The 12111-nt window shown below is 31.9% G+C and overlaps 1 protein-coding gene across 2 annotated transcripts in view; it reads right to left on the reverse strand.

The window, feature by feature from the left end:
- Positions 1-9505, reverse strand: part of LOC127739004 (kinesin light chain-like) — a 247710-nt gene extending 238205 nt beyond the window's left edge. The window contains exons 1-2 of one of the 2 annotated variants that reach the window (XM_052250528.1): positions 9233-9505; positions 3733-3798 (exon numbers count right to left, since the gene is read on the reverse strand). In XM_052250528.1, the coding sequence (XP_052106488.1) occupies positions 3733-3779 (47 nt within the window). In that variant the 5' untranslated portion in view covers positions 3780-3798; positions 9233-9505. The remainder of the gene's footprint in view (positions 1-3732; positions 3799-9232) is intronic. The other variant, XM_052250532.1, reaches the window with a different exon arrangement.
- Positions 9506-12111: the final 2606 nt, after the last annotated feature.

The raw sequence follows: 12111 nt of genomic DNA on the forward strand, positions 1-12111 counted from the left end.
AAAAATATGTTCCATAAAATTATAGCTTTAGTATAATAAGGAAAAATGGAACAAAATATTTGCAAAATTTTGCTCCAGATTCTATATCTTGATGAGAAATTCTAAAGCCAGGACCTGTGTGCCTAAAAATGACCAACACTAACAGAGAAACAGAAATTTCATTACAACAATCATCAAAAGAAGATTGAAATCATTAACCCACCTGAAGATAACACTCTTTATGGAATTGTCTGAACGCTCCTCCTGATCAATTACCTCTTTTTATAAGACTTTCAAAAATGGTAATATTTCATTCATTTTTATTTACATTTTTGACATTTGTTTTTTCATCCGATAGTATTAAAACCCCTCTTATGCCAGGGGCTGCAACCCTGAGCAATCTGTAATACAATTGCAAGCATCAGTCATTTTTGTTTTGTCAGTTCTGAACCCACTGAAGCCTTGACTCACAAGCTGCAAATTTTGGCAAAACTCAATTGAAATTGAGGATAACAAACTGCAGTTAGTATGCAAACTGTAGTTTGTTATCCTCTCTAATGATTATTTATTTTGGGTAATTATTGGAATAATTCTGAAAAACAAAGATATTAATAAAGAACCAAGCATATATAAAACATGTAGTAGTAAGATCAAAAATGCATGTTTGTTATTCCAATCTTAACAACATTATTGGACAGACATAGTGATTACTTTATAAAAGTTAACCCCGCTATGGTGGAAACTGCAATAGAATGAACAAGCAATTATTAATTGTGGACAGACAATCCTGTTATAATATCTCTGCACATTCTTTAGAAAACTTAGGAGGCAACAATTGGCAAACATGTGCCATACTAAAACGAGACAAAAAAACATATTCTGTAGAAGTATAAGCTATTTCTACTCTAGTGAGTAGAGTCTTCTCTGACCTGTCCGGCTGCTCACTTTAAAAGTTTGGTAGAAATCTAATTTTGGTAAAATTCTAATCGATGATGTGTATTTCTATCATCTTGATTATCTGCCTTGTGATTGATCTTACGTAGGCAAGATGGCAAGATGTCAATTAGACAAAAAGTCAAACAATAAGAACCCCCGCCCCCTCCAAAGAAAGAAAGAATCAAATTATGTGACAGAGTAGAACAAAAGAGAGGCGAAAGATAATAATGGGACATTCAAACTCATAAGTCAAAAATAAACTGACGCAATGGCTAAAAAAGAAAAAGACCAACAGATCAACAGACAAACAACACAACATAGAAAACTAAAGACTGAGCAGCACAAACCCAACCAATCAAAGCATTGTCGATGTTGTGATCCAGCCATATTGATAGCTAGTCTGATATTCTTTCTGACTATTCTTTTTTCAATATTTTTTTCCTCCTTTCATAATCTTACTGTAAATGTTTTATGTTATTGTCATATGATAGGGAATTTTGCAATATTGATGCAAATATTTATATTGATATTTCAATTTTAAACACTGTCAGATTTTTTTTTTATAAATATTTCAATTTAATGGTTTTGACAAGAATGGAAAGGGAAATTGTCAAACAAGTGATATATCTTTTTATATGCCATTAATAATAATTGGCTTAATAATTTCCAGAAAGAGGCCTTGGTAATGCACTTTCTCAACAACAAAAATTCATAACAACTATTTTTTATCTAAATTGTTGTTCATTCTTCATTTAGAAAAAAATACATTTCCTGTATTCAAATTTTAATGTACAAATACCTAATGCTGAGATACACGTATTTCCATTTATTGTTAAATAGCAATATAATATGGAGAACAAAGAAATAAATTATTGCAGAATATGCTCAGGTAAGAGTTATGCAATTTTAGTTTATTGTTTCAACCAAATTTCTGATAATTGTAACTAATTAATTAGAACTTGATAAATGTGTTCATGTGCAAATAAAAAGAAATTCATTATAAAATAAAATGCTCCGCTGGGCACAGCTTGATACGACCGCAGAGGTAGTACCCTGAACAGTTGGGGCAAGTATGGACACAACATTCAAGCTTGATACAGCTCTGAATTTGGATTGTGAATAAATATTTGACACAGCATAGGTTTCTGACACAGAATGAATGTGGTCCAAAAACTTAAAAAAAACTTTAATTTACCTATTCAAACCATATCATTATTATTTGCTTTTATATATAAATCAGAAATAACCAATTTAAAATGGAAACATTTTAAAGAAAAAAAAGGGAAAAAAAAAACCCCGCCCCCCCCCAAATTTTTTGAACCCCCTTATGATTCATCACCCCCAAACTCAATCCCAGCCTTCCCTTTGTGGTATGGTACCTTGCAGTACAATTTCAGAGAGATCCATACACTTGAACACAAGTCATTGTCTGGAAACTAGAAAAATGCTTGTTTTTTGGCCCCTTTTTGGCCCAATATTCCAAAACATTTAGGGCAATTACCCCCAAACTCAAACCCAGCTTTCCCTTTGTGATATGGAACCTTGTAGTACAATTTCATAAAGATCCATACACTTACACACAAGTTATTGTCCTGAAACTAGAAAAATGCTTGTTTTTTGCCCCTTTTTGGCCCCTAATTCCTAAAATTTTGAGGCAATTACCCCCAAAATCAATCCCAGCCTTCCCTTTGTGGTATGGTACCTTGTAGTACAATTTCAGAGAGATCCATACACTTGAACACGTTATTGTCTGGAAACTAGAAAAATGCTTATTTTTGGCCCCTTATTCCTAAACGTTTTGAGCAATTACACCCAAACTCAATTCCAGCTTTCCCTTTGTGATATGGAACCTTGTAGTACAATTTCATAAAGATCCATACACTTACACACGAGTTATTGTCATGAAACTAGAAAAATGCTTGTTTTTTGCCCCTTTTTTGCCCCTAATTCCTAAAATTTGGAGGCAATTACCCCCAAAATCAATCCCAGCATTCTCTTTGTGATATGGAACCTTGTGGTACAATGTCAGAGAGATCCATATACTTACACATAAGTTATGTCTGGAAGTTACAAAAATGCTTATTTTTTGCCCCTTTTTGGCCCCTAATTCCTTAACTGTTGGTACAATAACCCCCAAAATCAATCCCAACCTTCCTTATGTGGTATTGAACCTTATGGTAAAATTTCATAGAGATCCATTCACTTAAACTAAAGTTAGAGTGCAAAAACCGATGTGTCTTCGGACAACGACAACGACGCCAACGTCCTACCAATATACGACCGCAAAATTTTTTGACGGTCATATAAAAAGGGGACATAATTGTAGATACAACATTTGAAACATATCCGCTATGATCTGTGAAAAGGATATTCCATAATAGTCAACCAACTCGTAATGGCATTCGTAAAATTTACGAAGGGATGATTTCAACTTCACCACTTGGAAACTCTTGGTTTAATAGCTTCCTTGTGAGCAGCAACCCTCTATCAAGGAAATCATGATAGGAAATACAAGCCCTGGAATATCCTATCAACTGGGAGATACATGTATATACTCTGTATGCAGGCTCTGCTGGAATGTTGCTACATAGAAATGGAAAGTTCACTATTGGGAAGCTGAAATCATCTCTTTTGTCGTAAAGTTTTGTTTTCAAAATGCTTTGAATCATGTCAATTTGCAAATAGGGAACTTAAGGTTAAGCAATGAATAAGCAGACCTGCCAACTAACCCGATTTATGGGGATATTCCCCATGAGAGGCAATGACCTGAATTTTGAAATGTTAAATGCATAATGTTAAATACATAAAGTTATTTACCAAGTGTCTTCTGAAACAGCTTCTGATGAACCTTTTGACGACTCCATGCTACATGCAAATTAAAATCTGAAAATTAACAAATTCACTTAAAATCATGCATTGATAAAATCAAACAGAGCAAAACATTGAACAACATAAATTATATTTACAAACAGCGCTAACATGCTTTCAGATATTATGAATTTTATCTAAATATTTCACAGGTTAATAGAAATTATTTCAGACTTTCCTTAAATCACTAAAATATTTCAATTTAACTCAGAAATTTAAAACATAGACCCTTAAGATCATAAATATGAATATGTGGATGTTTTTTACTTAACTTTTCTCTAGAGAAAATTAAAAGAATCATGACAACCCTTAAAATCAAAAAATGTTTTTGTGTGTCGAAACTGACCTTGAAATAAGATTTAATAGAAATCAAAAATGAAAAAAGAACCTTAAGCTTAAGGTAAACAAGCATTCTGAGAGTATTGCCTGGCAATACATAGTCCCCTACCGGTTAAAAATTCATTGTATTATAACAAAATGCTAATTTGATCTATAACTTGTCATTGGGTAAACTAAAGCACAAATGTCAAGTCAATATCTTCAAGCATGACCAAAAAAAAGTGTTGAAAACTGATTAAGTGAATTTTCTAAGTCCAAGGACCTTAACTCTGCACAAAAACATCAGACCGGAACAAAATTTGAACTTGATCTGTAACTTGTCATGATAAAATACCAATTATCAAATCAATATCTTCAAGCATGACGAAAAAAGTGCAGAAAACTGATTATTTGACTGAATTTTTTAAGTCCAAGGACCATAACTCTGCTCAAAATCATCAGAACGGAACAAAACTCGAACTTGATCTGTAAATTGCCATGATAAAACTATATACCAATTATCGAATCAATTATGAATATCTTCAAGCATGACGAAAAAAGTGTGGAAATTTGATTATTTGAGTGAATTTTTTAAGTCCAAGGACCAAAACTCTGTACAAAATCATCAGACCGAAACAAAATTTGAACTTGATCTGTAACTTTTCATGATAAAACAATACACCAAATATCAAATCAATATCTTCAAGCACCAAGAAAAAAAGTGTGGAAAACTGATTTGCCAGACTGACAGACAGACAGACAGATGGACGAAGTGCAAACCTTAAGTCCCCTTCGACTTCGTCTAATAAAAGGGGACTAATAAATAATCTACCCCTTACCCAAGACTTGCACATCAATCTTGTTACCGGTAAATTAGATTCTAAATACTTTGAGAAAAATCAGATTTACATTTTTTGTTCCTGTGGTACACCAGACCAAGGATCAAACGGTCAAATCCTTGTGTATAAGATTCATAACATTTTTTTGAAGCAAACTAAGTTAGAAAACAAAAACGAAAAATTCAGCGATTTTTTTTTATTTGTAATGGGGCATGACTCTAGAACGGTAAAAGTGACACCACCAAAATTCAAACTTGATCTGTGTTTTGTGGTAATAAGCATTGTGTATAAGTTTCATAACATTTGGTTGAGGCAAACTTAAGTTAGAGAACGGAAACCAATTTTGGGATGTACGGACGGACAAGGGTAAAACTTAATGCCCCCTCCGCAACGGCGGTGGCATAAAAAGTAAATGTTCATGCATCAAACATGAGCTTTTTTTACTATGTAATAGACATGCATGAAATTGTCTTCAACAGATAAGACACTTAATTGTAAAATGCAAATTGATTTTATGCTAATTTATACAAGTGCAACTATTATCTGTTATATTCAAACACTTTTAAAGGTTATTATGGTTATAGAATTAAAAATCACATGATTTCAGATTATTTTACAAATTGAATCAATCCTAGAATGAATCCAGAATTACTCATACTTTAGTATCATGATCATGATGATCAATACTTCTAGTTTTTATTTCATCTTCTTAATTGAAAGAAGCATTAGTGATTCCTGAGAAATTTACCATTTTGAGTCATTAAAATCATTCCAATTTTAAACTGTTGCATTCCATAAATTGTCCTTGAACGTAACAAAATTCATGAAGTAAATGCAATGAAAAAGTCAATATAAAATCGTTCATGCTGTTTGAAAAAAGGGCCCAAACTTTTAAGTCATCTCAAAATGACTGAAATTGTGTGAAAAATTCCAGATCCTTGCACCAGACATTTACATGCATGTTTCCTAAATACTGATCACAAATTATACTTTCCTCATGGATAGAGAGAAAAGTAAGTTGGGGTAAGACAAATAGAAAGACTGAATTCTTCATCAGATCACTACTAACATCAGAATCTAAACATATTAAAGGTACATGCTGACCTAAATATCATGCAAATAACATTCAAATACTGTAAATTCAGAAAACTTTGTGTGCAATACTTGAACAATGGACAAAAATGTGCGATAATCTATTAAGATTGCAGTAAATGCTGCATACAAATAATGCAATCAGCCAGAGGCAAAAACCTTATGTTAGTGTTTCCAGCACCTTTTCAAAAAGGGCACTCTTAGCGTGATTGGCTACACTTTAAGGGCACCCTTTGAGTGGAGAACTACATGTTTAGGGCACCCTTTGCGTGAAGAACCACACTTTAAGGCATCCTTTGTGTGGAGAACTACACTTTTTTGGGCACCCTTTACATAAATTTGAAGGCTGTGTTATGAATACAGATTTAATCAAAATATACCATTGTTTCAGATTTAAGGTTCAGAAATAAAGATTTGCATATTAGGTTACTAATTTAATTCTGTCTGTATTATTGTAATGAAAGTGTCACTTCTAGACTTAGCTAATAGAATCTTGATAGTGCACAATTATATCAGCTATTCTCTTATCTTTAATGTTATTTAGATAACAACAGAAAGAAACCTGTCCTAAATTCAAACCAAATCTGAGAGGATGAATAGTTGAAGTGGTTATACTTAATAATGAAAATATAAACAAACAGCTGATTGGGAAGTTAATATACATGTATGCATCAACAGCACAAATAATCAATTTTAGCCTCCGGACTCTCTGCACCCTGTTCCAGACAATTTGGCATTGCCAGACATTTCGTCATTAGGACATTTCGGACAAAAAACAAATCAGCACCTCTTTTTCTTTATTTTCCTGTCATCATTAAAAGTTAAGAAGAAATTTTCAATTAAAAACGATTTAATAAAAACAAGAAAGTTGATAGTAATATGAAAAAGTTTGATTATGTTGGAGTTTATAGTGATTTATTATGAGTTTTGATAATTTCTCAATGAAGATCAAAAATGTAAAGCTTGTGTTTGCAGCCTGGGTTATTGTTTGATCCTTACAATTCTAAGGATGAATTAATAAACATTATAGTGATAATTATTTTATCTGAACTTGTTTATCATGTTGATGGTTTTGGTCTTGTCTGGAATAAAATGTAAATGATTTTATGAGATAAAGAAATATAAGCAGTTTTTTAATGATCGAACATTGAATATTTCATTTCAAATACCATGTGTATTGCCAGTTATTCATTGCCACATGTACATTCCAATACAAACTAATTGATAAGTTTATTGATTGGATTAGTTGATAATTGAATTAACCTGTGTGGCAATTATTTGTATACAAGCAATATATACATAATAGACAATATTTTTTTTTTTTTTATGCGAGCTTCTTCTAAGCAATTAAAAGATTAATCTAGTGCTGTTGGTGTCTATTTACAGTTTTTTTTTTTTTTTATTGAATTCAGTTGTTAGTTGAAATGAATAGAATATTTGTGTTACATGTACAAAAACTGTACATGTATTTTATAATTTACTTAAGATAAATTAACTCCATGAGTATATGTGTCAGGGCTCGACAATAACGCTTGTCCGATTGTCCGGTACCAGAGGAAAAAAAGGTCGGACAAGTAAAAGCTATATCAAGCTTGTCCGACGGGACAAGTTAAATTATTATGCAGAAAATAAATTTAATCCAACTTTGATGAACAAAGTAATTATAAACAAAAAACAAGAAAAGAAGATAAACACAAGTATTAATTTGACATGTTTACTTGCAATCGATAATTTAAAACTGGTTCTTTGTCAGGTACTTTTTAACAAGTGAAAGGCATACATGTACTATTCTCGGAAACCAGTCTTACTGATCCGAATCAGCGATGCGCTTTGTAGATAAGGTAACTTTACAAGACAGTTCGTCACCAGCTCGGAAACGATTCGGCTCCAAGTTTAATAGACAATTTGGCACCGTAGGAGACATATTTAATAGACATGATTAATAGACAGTTTGGCAACGCAGGAGACATTTCGGGACCAAGACAAATCAGTACCTCGTTTTCCTACCTTATTCTGTTGCTTTATAATAAATACCATACCGTATTTTTTTTTAACAAAAATATTTTTTAAATAAAAATGAAGAAATTATTTACCATAAAATTCCCAAATCATATTTGATCATATATAGAAGAAAAAAACAATACTTGCAATACGGTGACCTATAGTTATTAATTTCTTTGTCATTTGGTCTCTTGCAGAGAGTTGTCTCATTGGCAATCATACCTCATCTTCTTTTTTTTTATTGATTGAATTTGAAGAAACTTTTTTCAACTTAAAAAACCAGGATACAAATCCAATGAGTGGAAATTGACAGGCCTATCAGACGGTGCCTCATGTGTAGAGTCTGATGAGACTTTGGCATTGATGAAAACTAGAACATAAGTCCTATGACATGACTAGATTCAGTTGTTCTCGACTCATATTTTTAAAAGGTATTTCAAAAGTAATAAATCAAATTCTGTTCTATTGTTTTAATTCATTTTGTTCCTTGAATCAACTTAAAATGCAAAAAAGATTATTATTAAGATTTTTGTTGGACAAGTTACAATTTCATTCGGACAAGTAAGTTTTGGTATGTACTTGTCCTACTGGACAAGTTGGAAAAAAAGTTATTGTAGAGGCCTGTGTGTAGAAAAAATATACCAGTATACATTAAAATACAAACTGTTGCATGCATGGTGAAACATGTTTGATAACAGGATCTGCCATAAACACATACATCTCCAAAAAACTTTTAAGAAAACAAATAATTATACAAAATTTTCAGATGGAAGACATGTATTAAAGCAAAGAAACCCTACATTAGTATCACGCCATAGTATTAACAAGGTCTGAAAGTTCAACAGTAGAATATAAACAAAGTAGCTTAAAAAGATGCTGATTTTGTCTTGATTCTTGATAAGTAGTTAAGACTCTTGATGTCTTGTTCATTTAGCTACGGAACCGTAACTCTTAGGTCTTTATATATTATGACAATTTGTTGATCATAGTCTGCATATTGTCTAAAAATATCATATGGACATAACAGCTATGGTTTATAGCAACTGTTCTGTATGATCAGCAAGGGCAGGGTGCATCAGTACCATCAGTCACAGTGGGACTATGCCTATTGTACCCTTAAGAACAGGTTTTCATAACACCTTAAACAGATATAGAAATGAATACTAATCGAGAATATTCTTCCGAAATTTGTTAATTACCTTAAAATTTTCTGATATTTATTACTAAAATTACATAATCTTTACATCTTGTTGAGCTGGACTTTCCTGTCAGACTTGACAGTTGGTGGGTTTTCTAAGATGCAAATCAACACCGGCATCAATGTTTTCGGCCATATGCAACGCTGTTTTGGTAAAGCTTAAATTTAGAATGTTGGCCTGTGTATTTAAATTTTAGAAGAGCTTTAACAATAAAATATAGTGTTTATGTGTACAACTTCACTCCCCACACAAGTAACATGGCCGTTTCATGAATAACTGGTTTTGATAAAAGACAGATTTTATCCTGAAATTAGATTCGGCTCAGGACTAAAATCGTATACATGTTGTAGAACGCCGATTAAATTTTAAAAAAAGAGTTAAAGTTATATGTCTTATATGCAAAAGAATCAAATTTGCACTACTTTATTTCCTGATCATAGCATTATAGACAGGCATATATAGTTACAACTTCATTCAGTGTGTACCTCCATTCCGTAGTAAAATTATATCAGAGACAGATAATATGTCTATATGGTTATATTTACAAATATCATGCAAATGTTTAATCCCAGGAATGAAAAATAAGTCAAAGATCTTTAAGATATGGCAGTGGCTATTTTGCCTGTCTTATCATTCATGTTCAATGATTGTACAGACGATGCATGGCAATCTATTAAAGCATTTATTCTATCAAACTTTAATGTAATGTTGTCTGCTCTTTGGTCGGGTTGTTGTCTCTTTGACATATTCCCCATTTCCATTCACAGTTTTATATATCTGCAATTCAGTTTGCGAAAGTGATGCAGACGCAAAAAAAACAAATGTTATGCAACGGCAGTTCACGTCTGCAGTGGTGGCATCTTGGTTTCTTGGGCCCACTAAAAAATGCACAAAAAGCAAGGCACTGGTTTTGTAACACTTGTGAACCATTTTGAGGTTGTTGAAACTACTTTTGATTTCAAAACTGATGGGATATTTTTATTTCTATTTTTAATTAGAATATAAATTTTAATATGCATGCTTTTTCATGTATTATATTTTTAAAAAGATATTTTTAGAGACTTCTTTTTAAAGTGTATGTAAAGTAACTTTTAATTTCAGTGCTTCTAACTACCTCCCTTACTGCTATCAAAGAACTTGTTATTAACTTTTGTAATAAAGCTTATGAAAATAATGGTATTAATTATTTTTGGAGTGTTAAAAATTCTTTAGAGGTTTTAGATAAAATACATGCTTTTGATGGTCCTTTTAATTCTGTTGACAGTTATGATTTTTATACTCTCTATACTACACTTCCACACAATCTTAATATCAAGAAAAAGTTTTCATATTTAATTAAATGGTCTTTTGAAAAATCTCATTACAAATTTATTTGCTGTAACTCGTCACAGTTTAAAGCCTTTTTCTGTAACTAAAAAGGAAAGTATGCTAGATACACTTACTGGAAATGTGAGGATATGATTGAAGCTTTAAATTTTCTCCTGGACAACATATATGTACGTTTCGGCGATAAAGTGTATCGACAAGTAGTAGGTATTCCTATGGGCACTAACTGTGCCCCTTTAATAGCAGATTTATTCCTGTATTGCTATGAATCTCAGTTTATGACCAAACTCAGTAAAGACACGTCATTGTTACATTTGGTTGATACATTCAACAATACCTTCCGTTATCTTGATGATATTTTTTCGTTAAATAATCCAGAGTTCTCAAAATATACTACCGAAATTTACGCAAAAGAACTTACTTTAACTAAATCTAACATAAACAGCAGTAGTTGTCCTTTTCTAGATTTGGACATTTCAATCTCTAAAGGAAAACTCCATACTAAAATTTACGACAAAAGAGACGACTTTTCATACCCTATTGTTAATTTTCCTTTTTTAGACGGCGATGTTCCTTTGGCTCCATCATACGGTGTTTATATATCCCAACTCGTTCGTTATGCCCGTGTGTGTAGTGATGTCATAGATTTTAACGAACGTAATCAATGCATCACTGGTGAATTATTAAGTCAGGGATTTCGTTACCATAAATTACGTAAAACTTTTACTAAATTCTTTCATAGATACAAAGATTTGATTAGTAAATTTGGCTGTACCTGTAGAAAACTGATTAAAAACGGTATTTCACATCCTAAATTTTACGGTAATATTGTACTTAAAGTGCGGAAATCACTATGTGATCCGTGTAAACTCATCGAACCTTTAAACAAACTTATTAGTAAATGTTATCTTACCAATGTTGTGATTAGATCTTTGAATATAGTTAACATTGGCACTAATATCGATTTTGTCATCAGCAAATTAAAACATAACTAAATTTGTATTCTTTTCAAACTGGATGTATAAAGACACACCCACGTTCATTTTGATCTATAAAGAGGTTAACTCCTAACTATCATATTGCCTGTCGATACATTTATTTTTGGCATTGCACAAGTCATGTCTTCTTTGAATGTCCATGACGTTAAAATACTAAATCCCTGGGATGTGTTTTAGTCGATTTTAGTCTCTGATGCATGATTTTTTATTATTAATTGTTTTTTGGCTATTAACTAGCTGCCAGTAACTGCGAGTACTCTCAAATCGTACTTTCTTGTTTATTTGACCTGTTGATACTAACTGTAATGCTTTTTTGTTATTTTCTTTAATGTTTACTTATTCAGGGTTATATCTGGTCTATATACCAGCTTTGATAAGTGTTTGGTATTACTATAATTTTTCACTTCTTCGTACTATGAACATCAAAATTATTTATTTTGTAAAATATTTCTTTTCTCCATTTGAACTGTACACGTATACCTAACAACAAAATTGTTTTCATTTACCTGTGTTTAAAGTAATTGCAAATGGCTGATATTTTTGTTCAAGCATATT

This window comes from Mytilus californianus, unplaced genomic scaffold (assembly GCF_021869535.1).
Source record: "Mytilus californianus isolate M0D057914Y unplaced genomic scaffold, xbMytCali1.0.p SCAF_4, whole genome shotgun sequence".
Lineage (NCBI taxonomy): Eukaryota > Metazoa > Mollusca > Bivalvia > Mytilida > Mytilidae > Mytilus > Mytilus californianus.